Below are 15114 nucleotides of genomic sequence, written 5' to 3' on the forward strand. Positions count from 1 at the left end.
AAAAATTTTGCAACTACATAATTAATTTCTATCAACAAAGCAAAGACATTCTCCCTTGGTTTTTGACCCATCTGATTTCAAGGCTGCGTTAATGAACGCTGCCCGTTTGCACGCAGGGAACAAAGCCATGATGTCCTTCGGAAGCAGCAGCGCACACGGCACGAACAGAGCTAGCGCTGCCCGCCCCCGACACCACCACTCCCGCTACAGAACCACCTCAGCGGGGACCCTGCCGCTGGCATCCCCGTCCCGCGCAGCCCTCCTAGCGCACCAGTGCCCAGAGAGAACCTTCCTTCAGCCGATCCGAAAACTTAAAAATGCTTTTCTCCCTTATGCAGATTTCACGCATGTCCTGCTTTATTCATCCTATTTAAATACTGGATTAGTAAAATAACTGCAAATCTACGTTATCTCCTCGACACGCCTGTCAGACTAATCTACAGTCCAATTCCTTAAGAATTTTAGATCAGAGGAATGTCATTTCCAGCATAGCTATCAGCAAGGGACAAATCTGGTGAAAAATACAAAGTTTTAACTTGCCCCTTCCATACCTTTTTGTCATTGCTACTTCTCAGTATCAACTACTTTAATAATCACTTACTATGAAAACAGTTAAGGAGCATTGCAACAGGAATTTGAGTGTGTAATTGCCCCGCTTTCCTGAAATCGGAAATTTTCAAGAAAAAAAAAGGATAAAGAACCTAAGATGACATCTCACAACAGAAAGAGTTTTTAAAAACACAAGGAATTCTTAATGAGCTATCAGATCTCGTAATTATTTGGATAGTTAAAGGCTGAGAAGGCCAAAATATTCCTACTGATGCAATCTGAAGGCAATCAAGTAATACAAGTTCACATACTTGAATTAGCAGACACACACACAAAAGAAAAACAGAGACATGCTTAAGGGGAGGCCAAATTGTTTTATTTAATTTTTTAGTAACCAATTGGATTTTTGGCAGAAAGCTCTGCTCTTTTTTTTTTTTTTCTTTTTTTTTTTTTTTTTTTTTCCTTTCTTTAAAGAAATCAGCAGTGCTCAAATTGATGGGTTGGAATTTTACTCAAATTCCAGTTAATTTTAAAAACAAACAGATGAACAGGAATTCCAGATACTGTTTCCAGAGCAGAGAGTGAAACTTCACACTTGTATGAAAATTCCATGTTTATACTGGATTGGGACACAGAATGTAAAACTATTGTCAGTAGTGCATGAATAGAACATTCACATTTGATCTGGAACCTTAAAATCAGAAAGCTGTACTCTCCTTCCAAAATTTTCATTACCTTGTGCAAAGCAAGTCAAGTCTTCACGTGTCAAGCACACAGTTAAAATTGTCCATATTTTATATACAAGACATCTACCATTCAGGCAGTGCAAAATACATCCTTTCATAACAAAACTAAAATGTACCTCTCAAAGTATGAACAAGAATATACACATAATACATGATGTACACTATTTACACAACCATAAAAAATATAATACAAGGATTTTTTTTTTTTTAATGTGATTATAAGACTTGACAGTCTTTTGCAATTTTTGTTGCAACAAGGCATGTTTAAGTTTCCTGGATGGAGTTTTCTTTGCCAATTACTCAAGAGATCTCGGAAACTATGCTTGAACTTTTAGGAGAGTTTTCAAATGGACTGCCATCAACTCCCTGTTTTGGTCAGACGGTTCAGCTGTGCCCCCCACCCAGTGGCTGGGAGGCTTTGGAAGGACACTAGGAGATGGTGGGTCACTAAATTTTGCCCCAGCGTAATTTTCTTTTTGGCTCGCTTCGGTTAGGGTGATAGGTTTCTTGGACTTGGCGTTTCTGAAGTTCTCTGTGTTTTTAAGTGGCTTTTTCTCCTGCTTCTGAATTATTTCTGGCGATACAGCATCTTGCCAGAAGTTCTCTATCTTTTTTGCCGAGGTGATCTTTGTCAGCGGCACGTTACATTTACTCTTCTGTCTGTTAATCTTTGGTTGTTCACACAGATGTAAACTGTGAACGGGCTGACTGTAGGGGATGGCAGCTTTCTCAGTCTTTCCCATCTTGTTCTTTAAGAACTGCAGAGACAAAGAACTCACGTCAACCCACGACCCCTCTCCTCAAGAGGTGCCGCCGGCAGCGCACGGCCACAGTGCGGCCACCGGGGCGTCCGCTAGCCGCTGTCCCGCGACGCCCCTGCGCCGGGCTCCCGAAGCACCGCACCGGAGACGCGGGGACAGGCGCTGCGGGCCGCCTCACGTAGGGGAGGGGAGGGCAAACGGCCGGGCGGGTAACGAGCCGCCCTCCTCCGAGCTATCCCCCGTCTTCTACAGCTCCTCCCTTCGCACGCAGGCGCCCACCAGCCGCGGGGCGGGCAGCCGAGCCCCCTCCGCCGGCGGGGCCCCGCCGCCGCCGCCCCGGCCGCCGCCATGGGGCGCTGCGGCCGCCGCACGTCCCGCCTGCGCGCGCAGGGGCCGCTGGCGCGCGGCCAGCAGGCTAAATCCGGCTTGTTGCTGGGCGCAGCGGCGCCCGCCGATTGGTGGAGCCCAGCAGCCAATCGCCGCCCGCGATTTCGCTCTCTCGCTCTCTCCCCCCCCCCCCCCCGCCCCGTCCGAACGGGCGTAACGGAAACTCTCCCCCCCGCCGTCCACAGGCAGGCGGGGGGCGAAGGAGGGGGCGGGCCGCTCGCTGCCCCCTCCGGCGGCGAGGCAGGCGGCCTCCCGGGGTGCGGGAGAAGGCGGGGGGGGGGGGGGGGGGAAGAGAAGTAAACAGAAGTAGCGGGGCCCCGTCTTTACCTCCTTCCTGAGGGGTTTGCTGGGCGCGGGTCTCGAGGGGGCGGGCGCGGGGGGCTCCTCGGCGGGGGCCGTTACCATGCCGGAGGCGGCCGAGACCGTTGGCGGAGGGTGAGCGCGAAGTTCGCCCGGGCCGTGCGTTCCCAGCGGGGTCCTTCTCCCCAGGCCGGCGCGATGCTGTTGGTACTGTTGGTAGCGGCTGGGCAGGAGCCCCGCGGGGCAGGGCCGGATCTTTCCCTTCCTCCGCCGGACTCTCTTCAGCGCGGGCCGGGCGCTGCCCCCCGGGCCCGCCAGGCAGCAGCTGGGCTGGTTCTCACAGTTGCTGTCCCCTCGCCTGAGGCGCTGGAGAAGAGCGGAGGGCAGCCGCCTGGGGTCTTCGGTGCCCGCCGAGATCCGGGCCAGGAAGGGCGGCGGCGCCGTGGTGGTGACCATGGTGGGACGTGGGTACCCAGAGCTGTACCGGGAAGAGGGGTCGAGCCCAGGCGGGGATGAGCGGGTCGGGTCGCTGGGGAGTGTCTGCCCGGGCTTTGTGGGCTGAGATGGTGGCGCAATCGAATCCGCTGCTAGGAGAACATGGCGGGGGAGTGAAGGGAGCAGCCACCAGCGCCCCGGTGTTGTTATCCGAGCGGGGCACGCCCCCTTCCGCCCCCGCGCCAATCGCCGTGCGAGGATGGCGAGAGAGGCACGCCTCTCCGCCCCACGCCGCCAATCCCGGCGAAACGGCGGCCCCTCTAGCCCCGCCTCGGCCAATCAGAAGAGACACAAACACTTGGGGCCACGCCCGCTTCCGCAGGCCGCCCAATCCGGGCGGACACAAACAGCGGGCACGCCCCAGTCTCCGAGTCCCGGGCCCGCAGTGCGAAGCGGAGGGGCGGGCCGGGCCCCTCTCCCTTTTGCGAGAGCCGCCGGCCAATCGGGCGGCGCACAAACAGCCGCGGCCACGCCCCCGCTCGCCCGGCAGCCAATCGAGGGGGACGTAAACAGGCGGCGGCGCGCCCCCTGGTGGGCGGGGGCGCGCCGTCGGGGAGGCACGCGTAGCCCGCCCGCCATGGAGGTGCCGGCGCTGCGGCCCGCGGCGGCCGCCGGGCTCCCGGCCGCGGCGGAGGAGGGACCCGGCCGTGAGGCGGCGGGGCGGAGGCGGGACGAGCGGAGCCTGGAGGCGCTGAGCCTGGCCGCCGGCGGCGGGGCGGCGGCGGGGCGGCAGCAGCAGCAGCTGCTGCCGCTGCCGGAGGGGCGGCGGGCGACGCTGGCGAGCGCCCTGGAGCTGGAGGGGACGGTGCTGCGCGAGGGGCGCCTCACCCAGTTCGTGGCCAACAACCTGGAGCGGCGGATCCGGCTGAGCGGCGCCCCGCGGGGCGAGCAGCCGCCGGCGGCGGCGGGGGGCGGCGGCTCCATCCCCGCCATCGACCCCGGGGCGCTGCAGGACGTGGTGGCCCTGGCCGGGCAGGTGGCGGCGCAGGTGGACGAGCTGCTGCGCAACGTGCACTGCGGGCTGCAGGCGCTGACGGCCCTCAGCGTCGGCTGCATCCAGACCTACCGCGACGGGGTGGAGAGCCTGGGCGAGGCGGCCGACCTCAGCATCCGCGCCATGTACGCGCTGGTGGCGCGCTGCGAGGAGCTGGACCGCGCCATGCAGCCCGTGCCCGCCCTGGCCAAGCGCATCCGCGACATGAAGGGCACCCTGGAGCGGCTGGAGGGGCTCTGCAAGTAGCGCCTCCCCGCCGGGGGTCGCCGCCCCGCCGCTCCTCCCGCTGCCGCCGGGACGCCGAGCGAGGAGCGCGGCCGCCTCCCGGCGCTGGAGGGGGGCTTGGCCGCTCCGACGGGCCCCGGCCCAGGCCTCAGGCTGCTGCTCTCCCCCTCCGGTAGCCCCGCCGCCGGGCCCGCGCACGGCGTCCTCCGCCCCCCGCCTGTACGGCCGCCTCGCCCGCTGCCGCCCTGTAGGTGCCCGGGCGGCGCCTGCGGGCGGCTGGCTGGTGCTCCTCTGGGGGAGGTGAAATTTTTGCAGCCGATGAAGGAAAAGGTCCCGGTTGAAATCGCGGGGTAAATGGCAGACGGTGCTTTTTAGCTGCAGCTCCATTAAAGAATTTGGATTCCACATGCCTTACGCTTTCTATTTATTGAGGGCTAGGAAAAACTAACCCATCTTAATTAAAAGCAGCTGTTAACATTTTTTTTTAACCAAATCCGAAATTGTTGCGAATACTTGCTTGATGCTTACAGGCGTACATGCTTATTTGTAGTTGACTTGGTGCCTGATGAGTAATTCTCACTTCTGCCTTTACAGCAAATAAACACGCAGAACACTGCTGTCTCTTGTAGGACACAGTTGTTAAGAGGAAATTATATATAGCAAAGACACTTGCTTTCTGAGAAAAATATAAAAGCCCTGGAATATAATTGAGATTCAGATAAGAACAAATCTATATGCAAAGTTCTAAATAAAAGCCTTCAGTTATAATACGCTTTGCCTCTATTAGTCTCTACAGTTTTCACAGTGTAGAAGTTTTAAGTGGCATCACTGTGAAATGATCCTGTGATTTTGGTTTTTTTGTTTTTCAATAGGGAAAACATTTAATTAGATGAGGAGCATGTATATGTGATGACATCACGTGGGTGTGTGACTGACATAAAATGGGTACTTTGGGAGAATTTATTTGTATAACTTGAAGCTTTTGTATGTGCATCACTGTATGCAGAAGTGATTTTGCTGTATCAGTAAGTATTTCCTCTGAGGCCTGAGAGTAGCCGAATTCTCTGCTCGCTATGGTTCCTATGCAACTAGCCTCTTAGATGATGCTCTTAGCAATCCATTTAGGTCACAAATGTCCTCGTACCAAGATTTCAGCAGAGAAATGGTCACTGTGATCTTGTGCATGTGTAATGGTGCTTTCAGTGTCCAGTGGCTCCTAAAAACCTTGGAGCAAAGGTAGCCAGAAATACTACGCAAGTCCTGTAACTTTCAGTTGAAGAGCAGATAGGTTTATGACGGGTGCAGCTGCTACCCCACCATAATCTCATTAAAAACACTGAGTGAGGGGAGGATGCTGTGATATACTGTGCTTCTGCATGTAGGCGATACTGAATTGTAACAAAATAATTCAGTTTTATGCCACCCTGGTTTGCATAATACCAGTCTCTGGCCTATTTTGGGCTTTTCAACATGGCTATGTCTTTCCCTCAGCACAGGGATGTATTTCACATGTGGCCTTCCAGTGCTAGCAATGGGAGAAGGCTGGAAACGGGCTGTGCCAAGGTCGCGCTCTTTGCCGTCGCAGCTCTCATGGTACTACTGTCTTCTGGGGAATTGCTGTGGCTCCAGAAAGGGGCCAGAGCTCTGACAGAGGTGAGCGGAGAGAAAAAGGAGAACTGAACCGCTCCTGCCCATGGGCCTGGAAGACACTAAAGATTTTGTAACACCACAGCAAGAGCTGTACTCTTAATAGTTTCGGGGTGTTATTCTTGGGAAAGTTTGAACTTGTCTATCATGGAGATGCAGTAGTTTTGCTAAGGATGTTTTGTATATGTCAAGAGTGAAAACCAAAGTTTGATCTTGCTTAACTTGTGAGTGTTGTTGAAATGTACAGGGAAGACCTGCAAGCTTATCGGTATAGCCACATACGTACAGCTACGCTTTAGTCATACAGGCTAAGGTGAAGCCTTTAAGGCGTACGCGTTTCAGTACGCTGTTGGTTTTCGATAGCGTTTCATTTGCAGTCACCTACGTTCAATGCTAATTCCCTGCTAAAATTGTCAAGTCTGTAGAATGAAATGATTACTTTTATGTTTTTAATTGTTAGTGATTAGTTGTTGTTGAAGTGTTTCACTTCTTAATGATTGCTTTTATTATTTGGTAAAATAATTTGAAAGCTAATTTAAACTCCGCTCCTGCATCTGCACAGAGACCCATTAATGTGATTGCAGAGCCGGTTTCAGTCTAGGTCCTCAGGCAGTAATTTCTGACAGCGATGTCGTTCATGTGATGAAAAAGGGATGACTAGTGAATTACAAGCACGAAGGAAGCGGTAATTACACTGGCTGGGTTTGTTTTTTAATATCTGTCTGAAAGCTTCGGCTTTTTTGAAGGGCAGACTTCACTGAGCTTGGTGAAGTGGCTCCTGTTCCCAGGTGCCTGCCTTGTACGTTTGCCGGCCCTGGGGCAGGCATGGCCAAAACGACGCAAGGCTGGTCTGTGCCACCACAGTCGACAGCGATACGTTATCGCATATCTGCTATGGTCTCCAGCCCGGCCTGTCCATACCGGCATCCATTGCTGCAGGAACGGTGACGCTTGCCAGCGTCTGTGTCGGCAGAGCCCTGCCCTTGGAGTCCCCTGTGAACCGCTTGTAAGCTGCGTGCAGCTCGGTAGCCACCGGTGAACCTGGTCCTTCTGCAGCCAGAGACCTTTGTACTGCTTTTTTGATCCCAGTCCAGGCTTTCTTGTGCATATTCTGTGTTAATTCTGGCACTTGCCAACTTTTGGATGTTGAGCATGAAAGCTTTCAGGTTCTTTTAGCCTTTTTTTGCTTAACCGGTCAGGGAGCAGAGTGAAACCATGTTTGGATTTTCCAAGACCTTCAAATGGGTTTGCATATATTTTCTTGCTTAGTCACTCAGCTTTAGAACTGGTCTTGTTTTCCTTTCCTCATCAGCTGCCAAGTGAACTTTCATTATAACAAGACGGGCAAGGGCAAAGAAAAAAACTAACAAAATAAAACGACATGCAGAGCACTAAGCAAAGCCAGATACAGAGCGCTCTGTGTGCCAGGAATGACTTCCCTGCTCTGATAACTGCCAATGACTCTGTTAAGAATTAGGTTACTCTGTTAGGAATTAGGTTAGTTTGATAATTTTGTTTGTTTTTTGTTTTTTGTTTTTTTTTCTTCAGGACAAGTGTCAGATCTGACTATGGAAATCCTTTTCCTGATGAAGATGTGGTTGGTTCTGCTTCATTCAGGGCTTTTTCTTCCTTCTCTTCTTCGTAAGGTTTTATATTCCCTGACTCTGAACTGATTTCATATCCGTGCTATTTAAAGGAGCTTTACCAGGCAAAACCTTATTACAGCTGAAAAAATCTACTAGTCACCCAAAGCAGGAATGAACATCAGTGACATTTCACCTCTAAGGCTTTTTTTCAGTGTTACTTAATTGCATCAGGTATTCAATAAGTAAATATATCCACTTTTTGTGTGTCTTGCTGCCAGCCAGACACTAAAATACATAAATCTTTTGGTTGGAATGTCCAGATTTATGGTGGTACTTACTCCCATGAGTAAGGTCTTGACTGAGTTACCGGCATGAGGAACAGCATGTGAGTTGAATTCAAGAGCATACCTCTTGGCATTAACGATGCAGCTATTTTGAAATGGTTTCAAATAGCATGGCTGTACTACCAGAAGACAAAAAACTTAAAGCTTCAAAATTAGCAGCAGCTTTCCAGAGGAGTTAGTGGATCAGTTCTTGTAGCAAACTGTGTTAGCTGAAACTGAGAAGTCTTTAAGATAGAGACCTCTTGCAATAGGTGTCATGCAACATAAGTTCTTGCTGTCAGATGCCACGCTACCTCGTCCTGATCAACACTGGGCTGTACACCTGAAAAAGAATCTTTAAAGGATCAGCAGATCGTGTTTATGTTGCTGTCACACCCTGCTTTTATTGCTAGGAAATTGCTTTGAGAAAAGGACATTCCTATAAAAATCATAAAGGGTCCAGTTAGTACATTTTTTTGTGAATATTGTCTCTACTTCTGTCCTCACCCTGGCCCCCTTCAGGAAACATGTCCTGGATCTTCCTGCCACACATGGAAGAGAGGGAGAGTCATGACGTTTCTCCTTTAGAAAGCTTAACACAGTTATTGCATCAGATGCAGGAACTGAAACTCAGCTGGGTTTCACATTTGCTGCTCTGGCTTGGTGCCCGGGGAAAGCTTTTCTCGTCATTATTCTCTGCTCTTCAAAGCTCCAGAAGTAGAGACGTGATCAATGGACTTGGGGCCCGAGCTTCCACCTTGGAAGTCGAGATCTTCCTGCCCTGTTACGACAACAGTAGCATTGTGCCCTTATCAAGTAACAGCAAAAATGACAAAGAATCAAAATTTCAAACCTTCCTGCAGTTCTGGTTCATTTCTACTATTTATACGCATTAGAAGCAATGCAAAAAACAACCCAAATTAAGAAAATACGACCCTCCCCCCCAAAAAGACTGCTAATTGATCCTCTTCCCAAATCTGAGAGGATGTGAATAGGTTGGCAGTTTCATAAATAATAACAGTTATTGGCTGTCAAGGCTAACGTGCTTGAGCTGGCTCTCGCAGTACTGTTGAATCGTGATGAGACTTAAGCGAACCTGAGTTTAAAGAAAATAAAATACTACATTTTAATTATAATATTGATAGGGTTGGAGATGGGGCAATCTACACCACACTTGCAAAACTGGCATCTGTTGTTTGCTAGCAGGGTTGGACTGCTGTGTACATTGGTCAGGATGCAGCAACGTTCATTAACTGGGAGAGCAGAAAAGCGGAGTTCAAACTATCTTGATTATTTTCCTAGATGACAGCGAGAAAGTGCTGTCCCTGTAATTGGTTCCAGAATTTGAGTTAATGTTGCTGTGATTAATTAGTGTGAAGTACCTCTGTTGAAAGTTGATGTATTTCAGAGAAGAGTAATAATTTATGTCAATATTTTTATTTTCATGAATGCTACTTAGAGTGGGAAGAATCTTAGAATTATGTCCAACACTGTATTTCTTGTCTCAGTGTGACCAACCATGGTTTTTCCTTGTTTTCTTCATGAAGAGCGCTGGAAAAATTCCCAGCATTGACCTTGCTTGTAAGACAAAGAGCCATGCCTAGTGAGTTGTTAGGAAGCGCTTTGTTAAGGACAGCTTCCTTGTCTGGAAGTACGTGTAAATGAAGGGGAAGAAAATTCCACAGACTTGCCAGACAATCATTTCTAATTTTACAGCGATGTAATAATCCTGGGTATCCGGTTTGTCACTGGGATCGTTTGACTACACTCAGTAGTGGAAAATCCAAAAAGGCCCAAGCTGAAATCTTAGCTTTTTAATAAATGAGCTTTCTTTCTATGACCTAATATCAGCAGTGACGTTTACCAGCCATTTTCACTCTAATGAGTTTTTTTTGCCTGAACTTGAACTGTTGCCATTCAAGGAAATGCTAACCTGAAAATAAACTCCTTTAAAGTCAAAGTATCATTTGACTTTGTTCCTCTTTCTGTTTTCACTGCCTACGCAATTTGTTTACTCGGTGGATTTTTTTTTTTCCAGGCTGGGACTTTCCAGTGACGTGTCCTCAGCTGGAAGGAGGGGGGAGTTTCTCACCGCTGAGCAACGTTGGGATTTTCCATTTTCCGGAACTCTTCCTGCATGCCATTTATAGTTGATGATACGGATCTAGTTTGGTTTTGTTTCCCTCTTTAAAGACAGAGATGTGCAACTACAAGCCTTTCATCTTTCCTGCTCCAATGTCATCAGCTTGCTTTTGTCTGCTGAGAGCAACTGGAAAGCGATAACAGTGTCCCCCCCCCCTCCCCTCACCATTTTCCGCAGCTCTACTGCATTTCCCCTGGCAAAACCTTGCTCTGGACCTCATCGGTTGTCGGCGTTATTATTTGATCCCACTTATCTTCTGTCTTCAGTTGCATGACTTACTACATCAGTGGTGTTACCGTACTACCAAGGCACCAGCCTTCTTGTTTAGCTCAGTTATGTCCTGTGTCAGCTGCCCGTGTTGTTTTTCATTCCTGTTCTGCCTCAAATTCAAAATGGTTGCCTGCAAGACCTGGCCGAGGCTAGCTTCTGCTGCCTACCTGACCTATTCTTTTTTGATGTCACCCATTCCTTTATCCTTTAAAATGTCTCAGTAAATTACCTTACGCTTCCTTTTGCTATGACTTCCTTGCTGCTGTCTTCTGCAATGCTCCTTGTATCCAGAATACCCACCACCGCTTGTCTTTGTTTTTAAATCAACCCTTGGGAGTAGGCAAGTCAGAAACGACATAGATAATAGATTTCTACTTATTATACTAAACAGAAGGCATTACCGAAAAAATAAACATCTGTAACAGAAGAGAGCTAGGTCTTATTATTTGGTTCTCATCTATTTTAATAATATGCCAACAAATGCAAATAAAACTGAACAAACTACTTGCAAAATAATAATAGTGTAACTGTGTGTGCTGTGATGTATCTGGTAAGAGATGGGAAAATCAATAAGCTGCTGCTTACATAGGCTCTTGAGGATGGGGTTATAGAATACCAAATACCATGTGACATGGTGAGGTGATATAATATTTATAAAATACATGCAAGTCCCCAAAGCAAACTATGTTGGTTTTCCCTTTAATCATAGAAGGATTAAGTAAATACTGGAGTAAGGCTACTGCTAAATGGAGTTCTGGTCTCCCTGCCTTCCTTTTGGCATGTACACACACGGGGCTCTTGCTGACTTTACGAAGAGCTGTATATATTTATGTGGAAGTTAGAAAACCTAATAGGATGGGTTATAAACAAACCTTGGAGAGGAACAGTGGTAAAGAAGGATGGGCTTGAATATTAGGAGTACAGGATATGCCAAACCAGTTCCTCCCATTTGTTCACCAAGATTCACATGTACATACTTCAGTATGGCAAATAAATTCCTTTTTAACAAGATTATGCTTCCCTTCCTGTCAGTGATGCACAGTCAATGGACAAATGCAAGTCATATCCAAGGAGCTAATTCTATGTAAGTGTTAAAATATCTGTTTTAAAACAGAAATTAATGTTGGGCTGTACCGAGTTGAATAACTGTAAAAAGTCAAGCTTAAAAGTTGTTAAAATTCAAGTTTTAATTATGGTCAGCTAGGCAGTTCTTAATAAGTATGTACGATCTTTTTGTTAAAATACCTACCAGCAATGATTTCAAAGACTTCAGTCCACCCAAACGCTGGGGTCTGTTTCTTACACTTTAACTGAACCGTAAGTAAGTGAGGTAACTGATTTGGACATTCAGTAAAGTAGGAGTCATGGAACATGTTTCCCTTATGTGTTAATATAAACCAGAAAAATTGTGTAACTTGTTGATGACTGCTAGAATTTACGTAGCGCTGTAGAAGCTTTTGGTTGCAGCATTGATTCATCAGCATTTATGGTTGTGAAATCAAATGCACATAGTCTTTGTCCTTGATCATTTACGAACTTTGCTTTGAGATAGGGGTGAATTCTTTGTCTCAGAAATACTTGGGTGTCACTAACAGAAAAAAACAAAGACTGGGACAAAACTTCATTTGTTTCTCTACAAATCTGGAATTGAGACTTTGATTTAAATATTTTGCTGATAGCCTTTTGTATAATACTTTAAAAAGAACAGTTTCCTGGGTTGAACATAGGCAATCAACTTCTCGTTACAGAATGTACCTTCAGTGGCGTGACTTGTCCCTGCTGCCTGCTATATAGCGTAGCTTTAACATTGTGTATTACGTCTGTAAAAAGGCAGCTGGATGATGCAAACACAGGTGAGTCATATCGAAAGGTTTCTCTATTACACCGTTTTATTTATTAGGATTTTTTCTCATGATTCCTTTTAATTTCTTACTGTTTCCTTTGGGGAATGCCACAACTGAGCCCTTTTTTCCATTGCCAGCAGTCCTTGGTTAGTAGATAGTTTTTCTAGGTAGCAGTGCTGTTTTAAACTACCTCCAACAACGTAAATCAACAAATACACTGTGTGTGTACATCACGTTGGCACAGCCAGTGTGCTAGGAGGCTGAAATATTTGTGTTTTGGAAACCTACTGGGTACCAGGCGTCGTTGAAAGTGAATTCTCGCTGCAGAAGAGCATTTTTGTGAGTCACTGCAGAAGTGGCATGCCGCTGGGGCAGAAGGGGATCCCACAGGGACAGCCGCAAGCCTGGCTCCAGGCTGCTTCTCCAGAAGTAAGAAGAAAGGATAAACAGGTCAGGCGTTAGATCGCCTCTAATTGCCGCAGATCTGCCAGGGTGGGTCTGCAGGGCTGGCCAGTACTCACTGCAGCCGCTATCTCCTTCAGTGGCAGAAATTACTTGATCTCTCAGGTGATTAATACTGTTGAAACCAGATACACATTTATTTCTCATGGTTTTGGATGCCATGGTTCATGTAGAAGAAAATAATATTTAACATTAAAGAGATGATGAATGTAATTGAACCATCCTTTGTAGCCCACACCCCATAAAAAAGAGAAAGCAATTGCCAATCTTTGTACGTGTGGTTTTGCCACCCAAAGGTAAAAAAACTTCTTCATGGTGACAGCCGGTGTCAGTAACAGATGGGAAAGAACATAGCTAGATCAGGAACAACAGTGGATGTAACCACAGTTTGCTGACTATGGTTATCCAAGAGCTGTCCTGAGTTCAACTTGGTCTTGGTCTTTTCCACATTGGACAGGTATAGCAATAAAATTCCCATACGTTTTTTTTCTATTAAAGTGTGAGTGAAATGTTTGTTTCACGATCTGGATTAATAACGTCAGTTGTGTACTTCTATTAGTCCAGCTTCACATGTTAAGCTGACCCAAATTTCCTTCAGCTCCTTGGTAGATCACAAATCTCAGAGAAACCGAGACCACGTTTTGATACTTGGCAGCAAAGCCAGGCGCGCGTTAAGGCAGCCCGAGCAGTTCCTCTCCTGCCCCAGCCCTGCCCAGCAAAGAGGGAGGGGGAGGCTGGTTCGCTTTTCAGCTGCATCGATTCCCTCGCCTGCTGCGCTGCATGAGGCTGCAGACAGCTGCTCGGCGCAAGGGAGGAATCGGCACGGAGAAGAAAGGGTGTGCGAGCCTGATGCTCACAGCTGAGATAAGGGAAGTGCTCAGGGAGGGCTTGCAGCTGCTCCCACTCGAATCGTGTTGACCTACTGCCTACAAAAGTGCGTTGCTTGTGCTGGTCGTTGGGTTGCTCCCAGGAAAGAGGCCCATAGCTAGAAACAGGGTTGTACTGGAAGCAGTCATTAAACAATGCCTTAGATTTTGATTTTATGCGGTTAGATATATAAAAACTCTTCTGTGTGGCTGAAACTTCAGCTATCGAGTGGGTAAAAAAGATTACCTAGCAACAGCTCTACCCGTTTTGAAGCTGGTACAAACTGCAGTGTAGAGAAGAATAGAAAATAATTAAGTGGGTTGTGTTTCAAGACAAAATGCCTTGTCTTTTCATTCTACCTGTTCCCTCTGTGGGAATCAAACTTTGCATCTAAGATACAAAAAAATCAAAACAGGCTTCCTATTTTAAACCAGCATACCCTTGTGCATAACCAGGATTGTGTCTGTACTGTTTATGCTCATTTGAGACTCTCTATCTCTGTGTCACCGTTCAATAATTCACATTTAATAAATCACTTTAGTTCTATTCATGACTCTCTGCTGTTGTGTACCAATGATGTTTGCTGGCACGTTTTTCTAATTCTCTGTGTTAGAGAACATGTGTAAGTTGGGCCCGAGTCACAATCCACTGAAACTGATAAAAGTCTTTCACTGACGTTTAGAAAGCTTAGAATGGGTCACGTAGCCGGTCTCTGACAAAACATCCAATTATAGTAAAAAATACAATACTAAACTCATTTTAGCAGATCTAACTCCCAGTACGTGGAAGGATACGTGGAGATTTTTCTCCCCAAAGGGATTTTTGAAAAGCAGTTTCTGTAGAGCAGAGGTAGATATGGGAATTCACAAAGTGACTTTTCTGAAGAAGCTTTGACATTTTCCAGTAACAGCCTGCACCCTTTCCGTGCATAAAGATTGTCAGCCAAACCTGAAAACCTCAAACTACTGGAACATAGCGTGAGCCTCAGGGATCTAGGAAATTCATTTCAGGCAAGTAGAGAGTCATCTTCATACCTCCTTCCCTTTCTCAAGGACCTTAATCTCTCTGAGTAACTCCCTAAAAGTCCATCTGGACAAGGACAGTTTCATACCCATACTGAGCGTATTGGTTTGAGTACAAGGATAATAGCTTTATTTGCATTAATCTTAAAGCAGGTACAGCGTTAAATCTTGCAGCAGGTAAAACCAGCAGTGGAAAGAAGTGGCATGGACTTCAACTGTAGCTGTATGAACGGGAATGGACCACGGGCACTACGTTCTCTGAGGCAAACTCCCTTCCATAATGTCCATCATAAGCTGTCACTGTGCTATGAAGCCTGAAGTGGTGAGAATGTGAAAAAGAGTACTTCTAGGGAATGACAAACATATTTCAAATGAAAAAAACCAAAATCTTTTCCTTTCTCTAAGGAATGCTTGGAAGAGATGAATTTACAACCTATACAATATCATCGTCTAAAATGACATTTGCCAACTTACTCTTAAGGTTCCCTAGATC

General features: G+C 47.4%; 2 protein-coding genes across 10 annotated transcripts; one reads left to right on the plus strand and one right to left on the minus strand.

Annotated features, from left to right (window-relative positions):
- Positions 1–903: 903 nt before the first annotated feature.
- Positions 904–3354, minus strand: PNRC1 (proline rich nuclear receptor coactivator 1). Its single transcript, XM_087777272.1, has 2 exons — positions 2771–3354; positions 904–2053 (listed from the first exon to the last, which is right to left on the minus strand). Exons 1-2 carry the CDS (start codon positions 3197–3199, stop codon positions 1613–1615), a joined length of 870 nt encoding a protein of 289 aa, XP_087633398.1. The 5' UTR covers positions 3200–3354; the 3' UTR covers positions 904–1612.
- Positions 3355–3437: 83 nt separating this feature from the next.
- Positions 3438–14923, plus strand: BORCS6 (BLOC-1 related complex subunit 6). 9 transcript variants are annotated; one of them, XM_087777265.1, is made up of 7 exons: positions 3438–4807; positions 5949–6110; positions 7653–7921; positions 10052–11510; positions 12175–12279; positions 14504–14609; positions 14772–14923. In XM_087777265.1, the coding sequence occupies exon 1, from the start codon at positions 3438–3440 to the stop codon at positions 4476–4478; it is 1041 nt and encodes a 346-aa protein (XP_087633391.1). In that variant the 3' UTR covers positions 4479–4807; positions 5949–6110; positions 7653–7921; positions 10052–11510; positions 12175–12279; positions 14504–14609; positions 14772–14923. The 9 variants fall into 9 exon arrangements, with proteins under 9 accessions (XP_087633391.1, XP_087633390.1, XP_087633393.1 ...); XM_087777264.1 differs by lacking the exons at positions 14504–14609; positions 14772–14923 and having other exon boundaries at positions 12175–12547; XM_087777267.1 differs by lacking the exons at positions 14504–14609; positions 14772–14923 and having other exon boundaries at positions 7653–7745; positions 12175–12547.
- The last annotated feature ends 191 nt before the right edge of the window (positions 14924–15114 follow it).

This window comes from Nipponia nippon, unplaced genomic scaffold (genome assembly GCF_047370975.1).
Source record: "Nipponia nippon isolate SJK-2023a ecotype South Korea unplaced genomic scaffold, ASM4737097v1 scaffold_4, whole genome shotgun sequence".
In the NCBI taxonomy this organism is placed as follows: Eukaryota; Metazoa; Chordata; class Aves; order Pelecaniformes; family Threskiornithidae; genus Nipponia; species Nipponia nippon.

What these genes read in the sequence shown, in the direction of transcription:
- PNRC1 (XM_087777272.1), bottom strand. Translation starts at nt 3,199, where the DNA reads ATGGTCACCACCACGGCGCCGCCGCCCTTCCTGGCCCGGATCTCGGCG. An exon ending in GCAAACCCCTCAGGAAGGAG is followed by an intron (nt 2,054 to 2,770) that starts GTAAAGACGGGG and finishes TTGTCTCTGCAG; the next exon opens with TTCTTAAAGAACAAGATGGG.
- BORCS6 (XM_087777265.1), top strand. Translation starts at nt 3,438, where the DNA reads ATGGCGAGAGAGGCACGCCTCTCCGCCCCACGCCGCCAATCCCGGCGA.